Genomic DNA, 21,762 nt, shown 5'->3' on the forward strand with positions numbered 1-21,762 from the left:
AGATCCCTGGTGCGTTTGTCTTTAATTATAAGGGAAATATGAATGTCCTTTCACCCCAAGGAAAGATTTGCCCATTATTTATTCATTATTGGAAACTCTATTCTCCGTATAAGATTGCCTGTAGACAAATTTCACATTTTTGCATGTTCAGCTGAAATACTATCAAGGTTAGCGCTAATAATTCAATGGAATTCATTCATTGGAAGCGTAACAATTGAGCTCGACTTTACTTGTAATGAGGAGTAAATACAAATCTTAAGTCAGTAATAGTGACAGTAAGTCCATCAAATATGTCAGCCGGTCAGCCAAAACAAACCTAATATTCATGGCGTTCAGCAGGAAATCAAAGTGTAACGAGACGCTCCGAAGATTCGACGAGCGAGGGAGCGAGAAAGAAAGAAAGAAAGGACGGATGGAGAGATGGGAGAGAGGAAGAACATTTTTGAATGCAGGAAATGGGATTTAACTGAGAGATAAGTGCAGCACTGAAGGCCAGCTGTGAGAGAAGGATGATGAGGCTGTTTTGAGTTGAGTGGTCCTGTGTTTGAAAAGAGAGACGAGAGAGACGGCAAGATTATGAGAGAGAGAGAGAGAGAGAGAGAGAGAGAGAGAGAGAGAGAGAGAGAGAGACCGGTTGTTGTTTATTCTCATTATTATTATTAGCAATATTATTATTTAAGGATGATGTTGGCCGTCGTTGGGGGAGTTGAAATCAACTGAGTCAACAACATAAACATGCATAAAGATGAAGTTGAAATATTTAGTATAAAAAGTTCACAGCTGGTGGAAATTCACACGTGAAATCAGTGAATACAAAATGCCCAATGAAAGAGACAGAGGAGGACAGAGAGGCTGAGCGAGGAGTGATAATTAGAGCCGGAGCCTGGGTTCTATAAAAGGAGAGGATTTGGACGGTAAAAAAAAAAAAAGGAGCACCGGATTGTATCTGGTGTTCACACTGAGCCAGCTGAGCCCGGCTTCCCGGTGAATGTAGACCAGCTATTGTTCGGCAGGAACCCTCGAGTAGCTTATTACTTTTATAAAACGACAGGGGGAAAAAGTACCCAAAAAGCCCAGCTACACTTTTGTCAATTCATCATATGAAATAAGAACAGACTATTTCCCGCATAGAAATACGGTGTCAATTTAGTGCAAATTAGATAATCCAACAGTGATTATTTGATAAAATAGCGGAGCAATATCACAGAGAACATATTTCGGTTCATTGAAGTGGAAAAATGTCTTCTTGAACATAATTTCTGGGATCCTAAACACTTTTACCTCGAAGCTGAACGGAGCTTTTCGGTCTTTTTAATGAACTCTTTAGCAGATAAAGCCCGCAGCCCTCTTCAGCAGCAGGAAACGGCTGACCCGGTGAAGTCAGTTTCTGCCTGGGAACCAGCACATTATAAGTGCCCTGTAGCGGTGGCATTATAAATAGATGTGGAGGTGGGCATTATGAGTCATCCCAGCGCTCAGCTGCTCAAACGCTGCATCGGGTCAGAGACGGCAATTTGAGGAGATTTACTTACTTTCAGTAGGTTCATGTTGTTATGATGATTCAGCACTCTTTATTGGACCAGGGATTGTAATTATTATATTTGAGTACATACAGTTTAAAAGTGTCTAAAAGTCATTTGACTTGAAATACAAATGACAAAAGTTTCTCCTGAGACAATAACACTTTTATTTGTTATCTTTAGAAAAGATAGAAGCTATTAAACTTGCCTTAAAATATATTAGAAAACCTGACTAGTTGGAGGGCAATACAATAAATGAAATAAAAAGCGTGTTCTGGGCCTGAGGAGTAGTTTAATCTGTTGACTATCCGAAAAGCAGTCCCTTACAGGGGGAAGGAAGGAACTGGCTGGAACACGTCTAGCGGAGTATTTTAATCAAATCTGTTTGTGTTTGCAGGAGGAGATCGAGACCCAGAGACAGCAGCACGATGCCAGAGTGATGTCCATCAGAACAGAAGAGAAGCAGAAGATGGACAAGATGGCGGATGACTTGGACCAGAAATGGAGAGATGCACTGCGGTAAAAAAAAAAAAAAAAATCCCAAAACAAAAGGGTCCTCATATGTGTTACACTCTCTGTCGGCCCGTCAGTCTCACTTTCTCCTGTTTCGCTCGTCCCATTTGTTGCCTCGATCATCGCTGTCATCTCTCGCCCACACGCGCATGTTGTTACCACAACAACTCGACTCACGGGTATTAATAATAATAGCGGGACTGGAAATGAACACGATCGGAAGCGATTCCCTTCAGCAGGAGAAAACGAAGCAGAATAAGCGTGAATCAAACAAATCTCATTACGCCTCCCCTCCGCAGGGAGGAGGTGCGTCTGCTGAAGGAGGAGCTGGCCGAGGAGTACGAGGCGGACAAGCAGGCGGCGCTGACTCAGATCTCCCAGCAGAAAGAACTGGAGATGATGGCGGCGAGAGAGGGCTGGCAGAGGAAGGTGGAAGACCTGCTGGAACAGGTGAAACACATGTACTCGTACTGCTTAAAGACACAACACAAGGTACGCACCACACGAACCGCCGCGCTGCGACCACCGATTTAGATTATTCACACGCACCTGGCAACGTGCAGGTGCGCCGTCTTGTTTCCGTGCACATGCATGCAGATATTCTTTGTGTGTGTTTTGCAATGATAACAGTGGTCTTCATTCAGCTGTCCGAGGAGATAGGACTCCGTCTCAGACTCACTCTCGCAGGCTTTGCATCCTCCGACTGATGCCGTGAACAAACCCCCTTCACCTGCTGTACGACTCACTATTATTCTCACATTGAATCGGCCTGAAAAACACGAAAAGGATTTAACTTCTCTCCCTGTGCTATTTTTGTCCACTTTCTCTGTTCATCGCCAAAAGCGATGCGGAATGAAAAGAGAAACACAGCTTCTGTTTTTTTAATTAGTTTTCTCCCCCCCCCCCCCCCCCCCCCAAAGCCCATATCTCTCCTCATACACGTATATATGTAAGCTGTACATACACATGCATAGGCGCTTCATACACACACACACACACACACACACACACACACACACACTGGAGAAGAAGATCATAGTCGAGTTCTCATAGCTGCAGCTGCTGGAGAAACCCTCTAATGGGAGTGAAAGTGGAAATTAGCAGAGGCTGCTCAGGTCAGAGTTAAGGCTCTGTAGCAACAGAGAATCATTTGAAGCTGGTTTTAAAGCTCAGACGCTTGTCTACTTATCCTCACGTACCCGTCCGCGCTGAGCATCCTGCCTCTGGGTAATTCAGAGCTCAGCTGAGTCACAACTGAAACCAGAAAGAGGCTCGTCCTGATTTTCGCCGGTGGCCTCAGATAAAACACTTTGTGACAAGCTGGAGCCTCGCTCGGCGACTTTTCAGACGCCCTCCGACTCACGGCGGGAAAACTACGAAGTTAAAGGAACGATCTGCCTGAAAGCGTATTATTCTAAACATGTTTAAATGTAGATGCATCCTTGGAGGCAAAGCCCATGTGGCTCTGTGGTTGATCTTGCCAAGGTGTTGGATATCAGATTATTCTCTTAGTTAGATGATAATCACGTAGTCTACAGAATGTCAGGAAGACTGGGCAGGGAGCAGAAGGCAGGCCCTTCATATTCAATAATAGTAAAGTGAGGATATTTAAATCGGCTGCATTAGCTTGGGTGACGTGACTCACAGTACAAAACGCTGCTTTTTTAAAGTGATCATGTAGAGTGGCTGAAAATAAACATCAAACAATGTCACAGACCAAATACCTAAGGAGCTTACACACTCTTTGTGTTTGTGTGTGTGTGTGTGTGTGTGTGTGTGTGTGTGTGTGTGTGTGTGTGTGTGTGTGTGTGTGTGTTTCGTCTCATCAAAGGGCTTTTTTTATTTTGGCTACATGAAGGCACAGCCCTCTGTGTACATGAGTGTGTATGCTAATGATAGAATCGTTAAAATACATATTTTGTTTATACTACACACGTCCATTTTCATTTTCAAGAAAAATAATTCACATATTTTCGAAAATGTCAAACTATTTCAGGTTTGTTCACCTGAAATCAGCTTAATGTGCCTGAGGGAGTGTGCCTCCCACACTCAGAGCATAAGTTTGTCCATAAAAGCTCTCAGTGAGTTATTCAACATAAATGCATTGACATGAAAGCAATACGCAGTGTTACCCGCACAAAGAAAGAAATAACTGAATGTGCTACGTTTGTCGAATTCTGTGTGGGGACAAAGGATGAAATCTGTATGCGAAATTTAAGTAAATGTTGAGAAATATATTCATACCTTATACCTCATGCACGCACAGTATAAATACCCACATAGATGAGACTGTGCAGGACGAAGACGAATGGACACACAGGTATAGCTGTAGTGATCTGCACTGTAATGACCTACTTTCAGCAGCTCTGGAGGCTCAGAGACCGTCACTCGCCACTTCACATGTTAAGCGTCGAGCAGCTCCGTGACTCTTCACACGTGAGCCCCGATTGAAACTAACAGCTGTCAAAGTGACAACGGAACGTCTCTCGTGTGACGGATGACTTCTCAAAATGGATGGAAAATAAAGACATAATCCATTTTATCAGACATATATTGGACACAGGAAGGGAGGACGCTCTGCACGGGGTCACCTGTCTGTCTTTTGAAATCCATATCCGGCGTTGAACCCCACACACTTCATCCTCTCATTTTAAATCCATCTTACCTTGCAGGCCCTGATGTAGTTCTCCTACAACCCTAAATCTCTGCCGGGGATTTAGCTTCCGCAGCTTGAGGAAGGAAGAGTGGCGTGTTGGAGGACCAGATCCGTCAGTCTGGGCCCCCTAATAGTCTCACTATCTCCTCAAAACAAAACTGTTTTTGTGTGATGTGATGTTACTCGGTTCTGTGCGCTGTCGCTCGCCGTCTGACGAGCTGTCGGCGCGTTGACGTGAGCGGCGAAATCTCCGGCTACAGCTCTCAGTGTTTGGCTCGTATCCATGTGTCGATACCCCCCCCCCCCCAACACACACACACACACACACACACACACACACCAGTGAGGAGTTGTCTGGAAGAAATCAAAACAATCTGTATCTGTAGAAGAAAATATTTTCATGTGAGGATTAAAGAGTGAAAGACGCAGGAGGAAACAAGAAGATGTTGACCTAATTAAATGTGATACATATTTGCTCTAAAGAAGACATCAAATGTGTCGTCGCTGCACAGAAACAAACACTGAAATGACTGTTTTGGCACATTGACCGGTCCATACTTTCTTTTTTTATCCATCTCTCCATTTCTTTACACACTCAGATGACTGTTTTGCCCTTCAGTATGAACATCAGCGACTATATCTGCTTCTCTTTGTGCTTTTGCCTCTTTCCTCTGTCCAGATCTCTCTCTTGAAACAGTCTCTGGAGCTGCAGTTGTCTCAGTCCCAGTCAGCCCTCCAGCAGCTGCAGTCTCAGTTCAACCAGGAGAGGGAGCTGCTGAGCCAACAGCTGAAAGGTAAGCAGGCCTCCAGCTGGCAAGCGGCATGCAATCTGACCGCGGCGGTTCACACGAAACACGTCGTCCGTCTCGTTGAACGGCGTGTTTGTGTCTCTGTGTGTTTTGCAGAGATGCAGAGGGAACATCAGAGGCGAGAGCATCGATTACAGGAGGCCCACTGCTGCGCCCTGAGCACTATGGAGGAGGCCAGGCAGCACCAGATAAGGGTATGCACACACGCACACACACATGAAGCATGTGTGTGTGCGTGTGTGCGTGTGTGTGTGTGTGCATTCTTTGGCCGTGGAACGAATGTCATCCGCACAAGGGCTTTTTGTCTTGTTTCTGCTGCAAGATGACACACTCACAATGTCAAATATCACTTGATTTGTTGTGACGCTCGACTCACGACATGATGCTGAAGCTATGCAGTGAGTATGTTGGAAGTTGTACAGAAGTATTACTTGTGAGTCTGTGAGTGACGGTCTGCAAAACTACCAACACACGACACAAACAGTCTAAACAGACTAAGTATAGGGGGGGAGGTGTTCTAGTTTTTCTAATATCATTAGTTTTAATTGAATTATTCTTTTAGTCATTAGCTACTTTAATTCATCCCATTCCTCTTGTGAAGGGACATTGAAAATGAGCCGTCGTGGTAATAGCTAATTGTTGACTTTATGGTCGAAGCTCAGATATAATCACATCGCAGATTTGATGATTTTTTTCTTCTCACTGCCTCATCGAACAGAATGATTATCGCTCCGAGGTGATGTGTCAGGTACTTTTTAATGTTAACGACGTCATGGATCACATACTGCACCTTAATGGGAATGAGTTCAGTAGGTGTGATTCAGAAGAAAATCACGAATTCTCTGTCTCTAACGTCGCACCACTGATTATATGGCTCATTAAGGCTGCTTCGTGGGTTTAGCATCTATAATTTATTTTGTATGTAGTTCAAATAACTTATGAGCATTTTATTACTCCCTTGGTGGAGCTGAACTAAAGTCAGCTATTTATTGTAATGTTTCCTTTATCCGGTGCATCGTGGGACAAATAGTGGCCAACAGAACGCTCAAAATAGAAGCGGATTAAGTCTGAATACTGACTGTTTTGACTGTAATTAATTGTCATTCATTCATTTCCCCTGATGAGAATTTGTACATAATTAGGACACAGCTACAGTGGTTGTTCTTGCTCATTGTTTGTCCTCTAGGTTTAATTTTCCGACGACGCGGCTTCATAAATGATTTCTTTCCTCCTCAAATATTATAATTACAAATGTGAAAATATATGTTCTATCGATGCTTTCCTGCCCTCTGCCAGGCCCTGGAGGAGCGTCTGAAGCAGGAGCAGAGGGAGGAGGTCCATGCTCTGAAGGAGGCCCACAGGAGGACCTTTGACATCCTGAGACAGCAGTCAGACCAGGAGCTGCAGACGCTGCGCTTTGAGCTGGAGGATGAGGGGAAAGCAAAGCTGGGTAAATGAACCAAAAACACACAAAACACGGAATGGTGTTTAAACTACAGCAATGACAATGATGTTTCTGCCCGCGGTGATTATGTGTCTACCTGCTGCGTTGATGCTTATTCCCGTAGCGATCTTTAAAGGACTGGAAGGAAACACAACCAGCCTTGAACAAAGAGGTGATGCAAACCTCTGTCAGCAAAAGACTCATTGAGGAACTTTAATTGGATTAAATCGGCAGATTGCATTCAGGAAGAATAATTGGCATGAGGACGTGAATGTTTCTTTGCAGAACAAAGGCGTTCTGAATTAGATAAAGTCAAGTTTGATTTATTTCCACTCATAATCCAAGAAGAGACGGATCATGTGGTCTGTGAACAGGTATGAGCAGTCAGAACTGAACTGTTGATATTTTAATGTTGAAACATCGGCCGTAAAGAGACAGGATGCAATAGAAAATAATTGTCTTTAATATTATGATGATGAGAAGATCCACTATTGGTTTTATCATATCTCTTCTTCCCGTGATGCCGAGACGTTGCTTGATGTTTCTCCTCTCTGTCCGGCAGCATCTCTTCGTGCAGAGCTGAACCACCTCCACGCTGCGTCCATAGAGCATCTGAAGCAGCTCCACCATAAAGACAACACTTCCGTCAAACGGGATCTAGAGGGCGCGATGGAGCACAGCCACCAGCAGGTGACTGTCTGTTTTCCTCTTTTGTTTTTCCTGCACGTGAGCTGGTTGACGTCGTCTGACTCTCTGGATTTCGTGTATTTCTTCTCAGGAGCAGGAGCTCCTCGCTCGCCTCTCAGACCTGCAAGCGGAGCTGTGTTCCCGTAGCAACCGCATCACCGATCTGGACCACGAGATCCACTCTCTGAACGAGACCATCGACACTCTGACCAGAGAGCTGGAGATAAAGGGCAAAGAGGTGCTGCGGGTTCGCAGTGAAGCTAACCATCAGATAAGGTACATAACAGCAGAGCGGTTCCGTAGCCAGACATTTCAAATTATATGTTATCGAAGGGGGCGGAACCAAACTGTGACTCAACAGTATCTGACCCATTCCCAGGGGAATAACCGTCCAATTGTTATTTAATACCTCATCATTCTTTTTGTCGGTCTCTGCTGTAGGGCCCATGAGCAAGACCTCTCAAAGAGACATGAGAGGGATCTGGGGGAGATGAGCATAGTCCACCACAGAGAAACACAGATCATGCTGGCTGACTTCAACAAGGCCCAGGAGGTCCTCAAAGACAAGATCACCGCGCTACAAATACTGTAAGTCACAGAAACCGAGTCTGTTGTGTTGCTCCTTTTTGGGCCGCCGCTCTGTTTACCGTTTGACGTTATCGACCTGCTTCCGTACGTCGTGTTTGTGCGTTCAGGCTGGAGGGGACGGAGGAGAAGCTCCGAAACAGAGAAAGCCGACCGGAAGACCTGCATGTCATCGCAGAGCTCAGAGAGATGGTCACCGAGAGAGAAGCGCTGGTGAAGAAGCTGGTGGTGAGTAGACCGGGTGGAAAACTCCTTCTCATACGCGCGGACGCTCAAATCTGCTAGGAGGTTATGTCAGGCAATAAACCATAATATTTCATTTAAGTATCCAAATTGTGTCCTGAATGAAGAGATTTTGAAGGATTTTGAAGTACCTTTAAAGTCTCGCTGTACACACACGATGACAGCACATGGTCAAGCGAACGGGCCGAGAGTTTGATATTCAAAATAACTTTGGATTTTGGAAAAAGACGACATTTTAAAATGTCGTCTTTTTCACAGGACGACAAGAAGTTCTACCAGCTGGAGTTGGTCAACAGAGAGACGGGCTTCAGCAAGGTCTTCAATTCCAGCGCCAACGTTGGTGTGATCAACCCTCTCATCAAGGTGAGCGATCCGAAACACGGACGGGCGTGAGGCCGAGTTCTCGATGTATTTCTAGTTCACAATCACAATATGACATAAATTCAAAAAGTACTCCCACGCAGGGCCTAAGAGCACTAAGGCAGCCTCTGCATGCAGTTTGGCAGTCATCCACCTTCTGTATACAGTTGCCAAATAATATTATTGATCATTATTCGAGGTAATAAAGGTCGCTGTCATGATTTATTTGTCTGTCTGCCTCATATTGAAATTGATCCGCAGCAAAGCCATGCAGGGAGGGACAAGGACTGTTTTAGTTATTGCACCTCAACACGAGTCTGCTACACACTGTAAGAAGAGAGCATCCTCGTGCTGATTTTCTGTGTTATTTTCATCATATTTTATCATCAGGTTCGTCTTAGAGACTGATCTCTGCGCACGCAGTCTTCACACCGTCTGTTTTATCACTCAAACAATTGATTGCAGCCTCATAACATCGGCCCTCTCCCCTTCTGTCCTTTCCTCCTCCTCATGCTGTTGTTGCTCACTACGTTTGGAAAACGTTCACATCCCATGTCCAGCTAACTAGCTTACTACCTACAGTGACCAAGTGTTACTTCAAGGCCAAGGAGCGTGTCGTTAGCTTATGATGCAGGGTGACAGGATGCGACTTTACCAGTAGTCTCAGCTCTCTGATTCGTCAGCCCCCTTCCCACCATGAGTCATGAAGGAGAGGAAGAGGAGGGACGGGAGGTGGAGGTCCCTCCCCAGACTCAGGAAAGCCCCCGCCGCTGTTCAGCCCTCTTCCTCTTTCTCCTCAGCATCCTCTTCCTCCTCCTCCTCCTTCTTCTTCTCCTCATCCTCCACATCATCCCATGCCAAGCCTTGCTCTTCCTCATGCTCCTCATCCTCAGGAAGCCCTGGTGCAGCATCAGGGCCTGCAGAGCTTTAGGAGGTGAGAACCAATCTGTCTTGCTGCCACTTGCTGCCCTCCGTTCACCTTTTAGTTCAGGGCGGGAATCACGAGATGTTTGCTGCCCTTACTGTCTGTGTAGCTCACCTCACTCCTTAGTCACCCTCCCCTCTATCCTCACCCGTCTTCCCCAAACCTGAAGGAGGGCTTCTTTTCTTAAAAAGACCAAAAAACGACAAAATGTGCGTAGGGTTTCATAAGAATCTCTCTGCAGTCTTCCTCCATCAGCTAAGAGACATATAATGAAGATATAATCTCTTTTTGATCCATCATCTCATTTCCCCTTTTTGTATCATTGAACTATCACACACACACACACACACACACACACACACACACACACACACACATCGTAGACGGAATCTTTTTTGAAATAGACCCTCATATAAAAAGGAACCAACCCTGAAATTCTGCACTTACAAATCAGTCTCAATGGGACCTCAGACCCTGACGCAGAGAGAGAATGAGTGATTTTAAAGCACTTAGAAGTGCAAGTTGCAAATGTGAATCCACTTAAGATAACGCGTTGGCGCTTTGGTTCTCCCAGAAAAAAGGCCGTATAAGAGGAGATGAAGGAGGCTTGTTTGCTGCATGCGCTGAATATGAAACGTAAAAACAACACACAGTCTGAACGTTTGTTTCGAAAAGAGGATTTCAAAGGGAGAAATACTTTACTAGTTTGTTCGTTTTTTAAATGTTTTGTGTTATTTTGAATTGAGAGGAGGAGAAGTTGTTCCATATCTTTCCATAAGGCTTCATCCTCTCTCACCCTCATCTCTTTGTGTCTGTTTCAATCTCGGAAGCAGAGCCGAAAGTAATCCGGGTTTAGAAATTGAAGTGTCCTTGCATGCGGAGGATCTGTGTATTGTGGACGTCACACCAGCCTTCAGTTGTTTTTTTATGACAAGCACTCACAGGATCTATTATGCGCCGGTTTTGCCCACAATCACGACACCGGTTGATCTCACTCTGCTGTTTTTCTGAAGCTACCCTGCTAAAGGAAACGTTTGTGCATCGTATTCGTATGTCCTTCTCCTCATTTCAACACGCCTGTTTCTCCTCCCTCAGCCTTCCTGAGGCCAACGCCACGACGCCATCCGACCTGAGAGCGGTGGAGGCGGCCAAAAGCAAAGAACACGTCGTGAAAGAAGAGGACCTGTACGCCCAGTACTTCACTTTCTGACCCTGCAGCAACAACAACAACAACAACAACAAAAAATCTGTCAAAAAGAATGAGGTAACGGGACAGAGAGCTAAAGTTGGACAGCAATCACACTGTCAGTTTTGAAAGTCATTTGGGCGACATAACTGCTAATCGCAGCGCTCCCATCCATCACAGGCAGCACTGAGATTCCAGCGTGACTGCAACCTTAGGGCTTCCATACACGGCGAGCGTGACGAGTAGTGCTGCTTGTCGGTGCGTCGCCGTGAAAGCGTGTCATGGTGGCAGGATATAAAACGCTTTTATGCCACGTGCATTTGTGCAAAACGGGACATTTGTATGAGCTCTAAAGTGGCGAGAGATGCATGTAATCTTTTTCATTTTGACCCAAAAGTTCAACTTAAAAATGTAGAATAGAAGTGTGGAGGTACTGAAGAGGTTCACTTGCAGCTCTTTAAGAGAGATTTGAATTTCACTCTGAAGTTTAAATGTGTGGTTTCCAGATTGCATATTAAGGAAGTGGAAGAAAATCAATGTGCGACTACAGTAATTGCTTAGATTTACTCATTTCTTCCCCAAACGTAGGAGGAAATATTAGCTTCCTGATTGTCAAGGCTGATTACACTGTTGTTCACTGATAAAACTTAACTATGTAACCTTTAAAGACATAAAATCAAGATGAAGGCTGTATTATTAGCCTTAACAATAAAGAGTATTAAAGGATAATTTTTGATATATATTACTACTTGGATGTTACAGTATTTGTCTAGTTTTGATCATCTTTCCTATTAGTATAAATAGCAGTGTTCTCACTAAGGTAATTGTTGAAATATGGGAACATGGTGATATTTCTAAATATAAGAAGTTTGACCGGGAAAGAAACACTAGCAGTCAAACAGACAGGTTGGAAATAAACCCCAGGTTAGTTAAACTTATTTGGAAGAGAAAATAAAGTCGAGCAGTAAAATTATTATTATTTTTTGTGATAATTTCCAGTATAGAGAGGAGTGAAAAATAGAAATAAAGTGGTTTATTGGCTGAACTGTCAGATCTGTGCTATTACAAATTTGTAGTCATAACTGATAGAAAAGTGTAATTGATCTGAATTATCCTTTAAGACTCAGAAACATAATAACAACACTTACTCTCCTCTCCGGCTTCTTAAGCTCATACAAAGATGTCGCCAACAGTGATGCAGAGAGTATAAAGTGTGACACAAGTAACTGTATATTCGGAGGAAATGTTTTCAGCTCCATATAAGATAAGTTTTTTTATTTGAATACATCAACATGTGTCTTACAAAGCTGTAATCTGACTGGAAGTGCTTTGAAAGTTTAGCCAGGAGGACAAAGTGGTTTCTGCCTTGATACTCGCCTTCGGTCGCTCGTGTTGTCTCCATGTGTAAATATAAACACGCTCTCATGTCTTTGAGGAAAAAAAGGACAGAGCCAGCTGTTGATTCTGTTTTTTTTTTTGTCCTCTACCGTACGATGAACTACAGTTTCCCACAAAAACAACACCAGCAACAACAAAAAAAAGAAGACTAACTTTAGCTTGCTGTCCCAGTGCGTTGACCGTGTACATACCGTTCACGTTTGAAAGTCCTTTTCAAACCGCTGAACTAGCTAAAGGGGCGCTTGATTTGCATTCCCAGACACCTCAACGGGCCCAGGAGGGGAAACATCAAGAGGAAGTGAATCAAGCGCCCCTGGTGTTTTTATTCTTCCAGTATTTACAATGTAACGAGCTACTGTTTTTCTACGGTCTGCTTGTGATGCCAGTGGACGAGAGACACGCAGAGAGAGGGTTCTGTCAGCGACATGGAGAACTTTTTTTTAACGCCGAGGAGCTCATGTCGGGGACTGAAGTCTGTTGCCGTGTGTCTCTGCCTGTGGGGCAGGCCATAGAGCATGTGAAAACAGAACCACCGTCATAACGCTGCTGTCACTCACTTGAAATCCTCACATCTCCCGTTTTTTTTGTTTTTTTTGTTGGTGTACCGTCTGTTGTTCTTTTTTTACTTGACTTGAAAGTTTACATAGTTCTCGTGCTGCGTAATTTTCACGACCTGAAGGTCCGCGAAGTCCATTCGGCAACAATGTACAGTTTCCAAACTGCATGGTCGTCATCAGCCTGAAACAAGGCTGTTTATTACTTCTCCAAGAGCGGGACGCGAGGTCTTCCTCTCACGCTGACGCCACCGGGGTGCGTTCAACAACAACAACAACAACAACAACAACACAAACGGATCAAGTTACACGACAGCATCAATCCATGATCGTCTTCCATATCAGTCGACTGGTAATGGTTCAGGAAGTGCTTTCATTGTTTGAGTTCATGAATCACACAATATGTCAGATGCACCTTAATGAAACAATCCAACCACAAAGATTCTCAACCAATACTAAAATATATATGTTTATATATATTCATATCTTACCCAGAGCCACACTTCATCATATTTCTCCAAAATGAACTGTCAAAGTGAAACAATGAAACACTTCCTGAAACCAGTTTGAGACATTAACTCTGTGTTTGTGTCATACGGGAAAGTTGTGACACCTTATTGACACGAACGCAGCAGAATGACGATGAAGCTTCAGTTACGCTGAATGTCATCATCGCTGACGCGGCACATTGAAGCGGTTCAGATGTAAATATCGACCTGTAATAAATACAGACGACGGTATCCTCTCTGGGATCGTGGTCCCGACGCTTGAACCGCGGTTGGTTCATTCCTCCACGCACACTGTGAAGATTATATTTATTCAAAACAACGATGTTAATATATTGACATTTACGCTTCGACATCTGCATCAGACAATGCGGACGTTTCTTCTAAGTTCTTTCTTATTAATGCATTTTTCTCACAATCGCATCACATTTTAACTTCCACTCGTTTTATTTCCCCCGCCGATGATTTCACACACTTCTCTCTTCTACGTTAAAGACTAAAACCAAGAAGCACATTCTTCCACGTCTGATGTAACGTGGTGTACAAATCCACTAAAGTTGGCTTAAGATAGACGATGCTTTACTGTGAATATTGGTGATTCTTTTTAACAAGGGGTTTAACAAATCTGGTTTGTTTACACACGATAATTAAGAGAATATTATAGATCCAAAGGGAAGCTGACAGAAGGGCAGTTACAAATCCATCTGCTGCTTCAGCACCACGGACAGCGCCGTGGATTTATCGACACACAGCACAGAGAAATGGTCACAGCCATAGATTGTAACCTCAGATAAAGGATCAATGAGTCAGGCAGAAGACGAGACGAACACATACAACTAAACAGCTCCTCTACACTCTGAAATCAATAGAAGCAGACGAGGTGTTTACTCTCATGGATTGGCAAACTCAAGTAAAAGTCTCAGTTTGCATTAATGTAAAAATACATTCATTCTCGGCAGTTGAGAAAACAATCTCACCACAAGGTCCATTTTAGTGGCTGTTCTGGAGCTTTCGATTCCATCCCATGGTCTTCATCGGCGGAGGGGGTTTTCCCTGCAGCTGAACACATTTCCACTTCTTCTTCTTCGCACTTTAACGACTTCCCGTCCATGTCGGTTCATTCTTGATTTTTGTGACGGCGGTTGAGAAAACGATATCACCGCGAGGTCCATTTAGTAGCTGTTCTGGAGCTTTCTAATCACACGATCTTCATCTGATATGTTGATAAGAGCTCCAGAACAGCTCCTAAATGGACTTTGTGGTGAGATTGTGTATTATGAACGAATAAACATGTAAAAAAGATGAAAGATATTTATTTATTTACCTGTTTTTTTACGTAATTGTTCCCATTCACATGTCTGTACTGTTTGGTTTGTAATTGATGTATTTTCTCAGAGCCCATTGGTTGATTTGATGCATTTGTAATCCGTCCCACCTGACTGGACTGTTGTTTTAGTTGAAGCCATTTCATGTGGTCATTAGCAGAACTGCAGGCATTGCTATCACATGACCTTCGTCCAGTGTTACCCCGAGGTTCACGAAAGTCTTTTTGAAACGTTGTAACCGTTCAAAAACTGTTTCTCAACAAACTTTTTTAACATTGGCATCAGCTGACCATCAATGAACCACTGAAACTGCAACGTATTAAAACATTAATGTCGGTTTGTTTGTTTTTTTATGTGAAAGTGAAATGACTTATTATTTAATGATGTCTGTCTTGCCATTTTTGAAGTAAAAATATATAACAATTATAACAACAAGGATATTTATTTATATTTATATGATTTTGTTGTATGTTATGGAACAGTAAAATTATGATTGTGAGATAAAGCCTTCTCTTGTGCTCCTTTTAGTGTGTGTGTGTATGTGTGTATGTGTGTTTGTGTGTGTGTGTGTGTGTGTGTGTGTGTGTGTGTGTGTGTTTGTGTGTGTGTGTGAGGAACTTCCTTATATGATGCTGTTTTATGCAGAAAGAAATTCATTCATGCACGTTCAATTATGCAAATAGTGCTGGTATTAAGATTTCTTAGCAATGAAAGAGAGATAACTTTTGTTCATAAAATATATATATTTATATATATATATATATTTATATATATATATATATATATATATATTTATATATATATATATATATATTTATATATACATAAATATAGATAAATTAGTTTTATATATGCTGTCCAGAATTTAGAAGTTATTGTATTTGATGAAAAATCAAGTCCAAATTTTTAAGACGAAGTAGAGCGATAACGTAATAACGAAATAAATAAATGTATGTATAAATATAAATGTATGTATAAATATAAATGTATGTGAATAAAATAAATAAATAAGGATATTAATAAATAAATGTAAACATAAATCAACATGTATTTACTTTAAGGGACTTTTATTTCATAATGCCACATTTTTTATAAAAGTAGCATTATGAAATAAAATTCCCTGGAAGTAAATAAATGTGTATTGACATTTTATATTATTATTATTATTTATAATGATAGTAATACTAATAATAATTTTTGCTTCATTTATTTCTTTCAGGATTTATTTCATGGGCATTTTTTGTAAAACTGCACGTGCAAGAAAATAAATAACCAATCAGAATCCAAGGTAAAGCTAGTTGCTAAGTAAAAAGAAAAACATGTCAGGGAGCTCTGTGATTGGCGTTCCCTCGACATTAAATTAACCAATCACATCAATTCTAGAAAAGAGGGAGATTTCCGCTAATCGCGAGGAAGCTAACGCTTAACAGCTAACGTTACTTTCTAGAAACACGGTGGTATTATTGTAAACCTTTAGGCAACACCGTTTTTTATGAATTAACTATAATTTTAATATAAAATTGGTGAAGAATGGAAGATATTCAGCCCGCTGGAGAGGTTTTGGAGAGCCTTTTGTGGAGTTTTTTTGTCATCTCTTCTCCCATCAAGGCAGCTTTGGTGAGTCATTATTAATGAAGCCAGAACGTTAACCTTATATTTTTTGTTTCAGGAAATTAAATATAAACTGGTCAATTATCCTCTGAAGCTGCTTTCAGGGACCTGTAATTTTTTTTAATGCACATTGCAATTAATAAAACTCGTTTCCACACTTGCAGCAGGAGAACCATTTTAATTTCATTGACATCCAATTTCTTTGTTCCATAGTTTAAAAGTCAGGTGGTACAATCTTCCAAACAGACATAGAAGAACAAAACCAGTTTTAATTTTCAGCCATGGCTAATATAGTTAAGATAAATTACATGTAAATGTGATAACTCATCAAAAATTGTGGGCACGTGCTGTAACTAACCAAAAAAAAAAAAAAAGTCAGATTACTCAATAACATCTTAAAGTTAAATGGCATAAACAGAAAACGTCATTAAGTTAAATCACACCATGCAAAGTGTCCCTCGCTGCTGATAAACTGCCAGGTCAGCACTAAATCAGAGGTTGTGTGTTTAAAACTCTATTTACACACTTCATAACAGATGTACATTAACCTCTGAAGCCCACATAAAGTATTGCATATACATATACTGCGTTATACGTCCACGTAGCCCATCGGACACACCTGCAGGTAAGCTGCCTAAAGGTTGAAGATGCTCTCAGCATGTTTATCTTCCTGGTGGTGGGCCGCAGGAAGCGACTGTGCTCATGGGAAATATAAATTAAACAGCAGCGATGCATTGATATATTTCAGTATTTTGCACATTGCGCCTATTGTTAGTGGAGCAGGAGACGATCAGAGCAGATATATATACGAACACACAGTGAAGTTTAAACATGCCGACAGAGTTTGACCATTGTTGTTTTCAGCTGTTGTCAGACAGGGTTTGGCTGATATATGGGGATGTTATTATTGCTTAATTAGAAATACGACCTGTATCAACAAAAAGAAAAGAAGCCCATATCTCAGCCAAACCCGACTCCCTCTGGCTCTGCTGCTCTCAGCTGCTCAGCAGGACGATGATGTAGATGAGCAGCAGGCAGATGAGGATGAGGGTGAAGTTGACGAACAGCTCCTGCAGGTTCCTCTTGGCCTGCGGGTTCACCTCGATCATGGAGGCTCGGCGGATGGCCGACTTGGTCATGTGCTGAACGCGCTCCATGGAGACAGCGGACTAGATTGTGATCGGCTGGATAAACGAGAGAGGGGAGAGGGGGTTTTCGGTCAGGCTGCTGGGGCCCGTTCGGGCCGAGTGGAGCCGGGATGGAGCTGGTCAGCGCTGGTTTTTGGAGGAAGGTGGAGGTTCAGGGAGCTGGTGGCCTGGAGACGAGCTCAGGTCAGATGTTTTTAGGCAGCCTGGCCTGAAGCGGTTCAGTGCTGGTTACACAACAAAGACAGAGGCCTCTTCTCTGGTCTTCTCCCTGCTGCTGGAACACAAGAAAGAATAAAAAAAAACAGCCTCCGCTGGGTCATGTGTCCTGGTTGAGGATAATCTAATATATATTAAATTACATTTTCCTGACAGTAGGTCTACCATCTGAAGGCAACAATACCGAAGTGAGTTTTACTGACAAATGGGGGTAAACTGTGATGATTAATACATTTTAAAGCCCCTAAAATCTTGGTTTTAAAAACCCAAGCATGAGTTTTATTGTAACACAAAAGCGGAGAACGGCGCACAGACACTTTTGGATTCCCGGAGCCTTGTTATGAGAGACGATCTGTTGTTGGGCTGTAGATATATCCTGTGTGCTGAGGTTTGTCCTGAAACAAAGTGGCCATTTTGGATTGTTATTTCCTCTTTCACTGTAACATTAAAAGCACTTTCATTGTAACAGATAACAGGAGTCATTTTAGCCTGACAAATCAACACTTCTATTTTTATCATTTCACTTTTGTTTCTTCCACCCGTAATCTGTCTCTGAGGGACCACTTATCACTTGACATGTTAGCACCTGAACACACACACACACACACACACACACACATCCCCCGTGGGATGCCTCCATAAGAGCGTCAGTCTGCTTTGAGACCTTCTGACCCGACTGAAGTGTCTGACAGCAGGAGCTTTTTTGAGCCCTGAGGACTTAAACAGCCTCCGTGCATGTACGACAGAATGTCACCTTAAATTACCTGCATTTAGAGGCTCAGTTTAGTTTGAAATGAATATATAAAGCCGACACTTTCATGGTCTAGGTGGAAGAAAAATTATAATTACGTACATTTTAATAGGAATGAAGCTTCAGGAAGGTTTGTCTTCTCGAGATTAAAATGCTTCCTATCTCTCCACTGAGTCTAATCATGTATCCCTGTGTTAAGTGTTCATTTATCTCTTGTTATATGCCAATTATATGTAAAAAAAAAAAAAAAAAAAAAAAAAAAAAAAAAAAAAGTCAGTATCACAGTATATATTACACCAAATTCTCCATCAAATCCCTGTTTATACGAAACAAACTAAAGACACTGGGACTTAAAACCTGGCATAATCAATATTTTCGGATAAAATTACTTTGTGTCACTCGGAGAGAGTTTGTTGTTGCCACCATCTAGTGGCCATTAGAGGAACTCCATCTGTGGCTGAACAATGGCCAGCCTCCCTGGACAACGGCTCATACTGGACCTAAAAGAATACATATCAGTAATCCCTGGATCAATCAACGCAGCAGGTCATAAATGGAGCTTTCATTTGTCCTGCCGGCACGTTGACATGTTGACACTTTGGCATTAGGTTGTGAATCTCCTCGTGTGTGGGCCTCTGCAGCTCAAAGCCGTGTGACTGACAACATGTGAGTGACTGGTGCTCCACGCTCTCCTCCGCTTGTCATCATTATGTGCCGACCGTCAGTCATTTTCATGCGAGAAGACGGGGGCTTGTCCGTGCAATTAATCCTCATTTCCACAAAAGAGAAGTTCAATGTTGACAGGAAATACACCCAGGCATCTCCACAATCCACCAATAACGATTCTTTTCTCTCTTTTTGTTTTTGTTTTTGTCATCTCTTGCTCTAATTCCTCGAAATCAACACTTTTCTGTTCACAAAATAGCTGCAGTATCTTTTGCAACTTGTGGCGCATCATCTTAGAAAGTGATCAAGGAGTGAAAAGTAGGTTAGACAGACGCATGCTGACCTACTATCATAAGTGAGGCATGGTCAGCGTCACCCATCTGCTCATAATTTCAAATAAGATATTTTTTGTGACTATGTCCCAGAATATTAAGGAGTATTATTATAAATCAGTTTGTATGGATTTCGTGAGGTTAATACCGCTCGTTAACGCAGGCTACTGTGAAGTTAAACTATGACATCTCTAAAATCACATCATGTGCTTTGGATGGGAATGTTCAGAGTGAAGATGAGTGTTTATCCCTCTGGGAGGTTCAGTCCAGTTCCACCCCCACCCCCCCCTGCCCCTCTGCCCCTCTTGTCAGAGCTGTATGTGAACAATGACTTTTTTCATTAGAAGACAGGATTCATACAGTTTCCCTGCGTATCTTAACACAAAACAGCCGACTGTGACCCTCACAGTGAGAGCAATGAGGTCTCTCAGCTGATTGATAAATGAAACTTCAGGAAGCCTTCAGGGCTCCATGAGAAACAGTGTCACGGTCATTTAATCCACTAGAAATAACAACACTTAATGCTTCATAATGACTCTTCCAGTCCAGATTACTTCTCAGCGTTATCATCATCATCAGTATCTCCACATCTACTGTTGAAACGAAAATGAAGAGCAGCTGTTTCTGTGGAGGATGCTGTGGATCTTACCTTTCAGATGAGGACAGAGCCGGTTGGAGTTTGAGAGAGAAATGTCAGATATGCAGCGCTCTGCAAGGCTGTAAACACAGAGAGAGAGAGAGAGAGAGAGAGAGAGAGGGAGAGGGAGAGAGAGGGACAGAGAGAGAGAGAGGCAGGACATCCTAGAAACGATTTGAGGAGAGTGGGGATACCATGTCTGGTGAGTTATACGTGCTGCATCCCATTTAAATCCTAAAATCTAAAAGTTGTTGAACCAGGTTCCTGTGACCAATAAAAGGTCTAAATGCTCTTGAAATAATGTGAAATCGTCACAAGTTGAACACAATTAAAAATTTGAATCATCATCATTTCATTCACAAATAATATCCACAGACAGCATTTCCCAAAAGCTCAAGACGTTTGAATGTAGACATCTTCAGTCTTCAGTTACAAAGTTGGCATGGCGTCAAGAAAATGGAGAAACAGTCATCATGACGTTATTACAGCTTCATCGCTGTTGTTTGAGTACACTTACAAAAGATTCCTTTCTATTACAAATTCTAATACAAAGTGCTCCTAATTTATCCAGCCAGAGAACGACGCTAACGCTGATGCATCGTGACCAACCAGGAAGAAATCGGGGGGGGGGGGATTTGTTTCCTCTTCCTTTATTTTTACTTCCTGCTTCCTCGGCGTGATGGACGGCTTCACCGCGTTGGGATTCCAGAGCCCTAGCTCGCAGTTTGGCCTCCGATCAAACATCGTGGCTGGACGACCCTATTGTCTTCATCATCCTGATGGACAGCTGACGGACACAACGAGCAGCTGATGGCGCCTCTAAATATACAGCTTGGCCGTGACCGCGCAGGCTAAGAGTCTGGGGATTGATCCTCTGGAACCCTGATTGTTGCCACTGATTTATTGTGTCACAGAAACCATGAAAACTAGTCTGCTTATCCCATCTGCTCATTTTTACGATTCATTCATCCTGCCGTCCTTGAACACGAAGGCAGTCATATCCGAAGTACGACTTGCGACACACCGACTGATATCATTATGAACGTAGGTTAAAGCATATTTTGGGTTTAAACAACTAATTCTGGGTCTTCGGCAGAGTTTGTGCATGAAGTCCTGGACAGCATCCTCTGCTTGGGAGGAATCAAAAGAGACAAGCCCTTTCAAAAAAATGAAAAAAATTGTCCGGAAAAAGTAAAAATAACCCCTCCTGCCGCGGCCCAGAAAGCTTTGCATCTGCCTTAAAAGGAGAGCGTGCATGTAAACAGGCTGTGTGTCATGTACCGGGCAGGCTGCTTCTCCACCGCCAGATACACAGATAGACTACGAGCAGATATGTCCGTCATCCTGCTTCATGACAACTGTGTTTCTCATTAAGATAAGAGGAATGCTGGGAAAGCACACAAGAGGGTATTAAAGAAAGCAGACCAGCGCTTCATAAACATTTGAAGTGGCAATGGGGAATAATATTAGGAGTTATTAGCAGAACGAGACGTCAGATGTACCGAGACGAAGTGTGTTCCATGTGCAACGCAAAAACAGAAAGTTAAAAAGTACAATGCCACAAACAAAAAGTCTGCTGTTGTGACATTTGGTCAGGATTCATCCCTCTGGAGGTCGTTGCAGTGTTTACGAGTTCTGTATCAGTACCTTTAAAACGTTCTTCTTTCTCAGCTATTCCCTGTAGCAAATC

At 42.6% G+C, this 21,762-nt stretch overlaps 2 protein-coding genes across 3 annotated transcripts in view; one reads left to right on the forward strand and one right to left on the reverse strand.

The window, feature by feature from the left end:
* The window catches only part of LOC137879199 (protein FAM184A-like), a 30,060-nt gene extending 14,841 nt beyond the window's left edge, over positions 1 to 15,219 (forward strand). The window contains exons 13-24 of one of the 2 annotated variants that reach the window (XM_068719857.1): positions 1,918 to 2,039; positions 2,333 to 2,525; positions 5,369 to 5,483; positions 5,595 to 5,692; positions 6,795 to 6,948; positions 7,505 to 7,632; positions 7,721 to 7,905; positions 8,071 to 8,217; positions 8,325 to 8,442; positions 8,716 to 8,820; positions 9,618 to 9,751; positions 10,838 to 15,219. In XM_068719857.1, the coding sequence (XP_068575958.1) occupies positions 1,918 to 2,039; positions 2,333 to 2,525; positions 5,369 to 5,483; positions 5,595 to 5,692; positions 6,795 to 6,948; positions 7,505 to 7,632; positions 7,721 to 7,905; positions 8,071 to 8,217; positions 8,325 to 8,442; positions 8,716 to 8,820; positions 9,618 to 9,751; positions 10,838 to 10,952 (1,614 nt within the window). In that variant the 3' untranslated portion in view covers positions 10,953 to 15,219. The remainder of the gene's footprint in view (positions 1 to 1,917; positions 2,040 to 2,332; positions 2,526 to 5,368; positions 5,484 to 5,594; positions 5,693 to 6,794; positions 6,949 to 7,504; positions 7,633 to 7,720; positions 7,906 to 8,070; positions 8,218 to 8,324; positions 8,443 to 8,715; positions 8,821 to 9,617; positions 9,752 to 10,837) is intronic. The other variant, XM_068719858.1, reaches the window with a different exon arrangement.
* Positions 15,220 to 16,485: 1,266 nt separating this feature from the next.
* LOC137878861 (cardiac phospholamban) lies at positions 16,486 to 20,186 on the reverse strand. The gene is made up of 2 exons (XM_068719315.1): positions 20,085 to 20,186; positions 16,486 to 17,741 (listed from the first exon to the last, which is right to left on the reverse strand). Exon 2 carries the CDS (start codon positions 17,477 to 17,479, stop codon positions 17,318 to 17,320), a length of 162 nt encoding a protein of 53 aa, XP_068575416.1. The 5' UTR covers positions 17,480 to 17,741; positions 20,085 to 20,186; the 3' UTR covers positions 16,486 to 17,317.
* Between the last annotated feature and the right edge of the window lie 1,576 nt (positions 20,187 to 21,762).

This window comes from Cebidichthys violaceus, unplaced genomic scaffold, assembly GCF_023349555.1.
Source record: "Cebidichthys violaceus isolate CVI_PGR_0920_01 unplaced genomic scaffold, fCebVio1.0.p SCAF_24, whole genome shotgun sequence".
NCBI lineage: Eukaryota > Metazoa > Chordata > Actinopteri > Perciformes > Stichaeidae > Cebidichthys > Cebidichthys violaceus.

Coding starts and splice junctions, on each gene's coding strand:
- LOC137878861 (XM_068719315.1), bottom strand. CDS start 17,479: ATGGAGCGCGTTCAGCACATGACCAAGTCGGCCATCCGCCGAGCCTCC.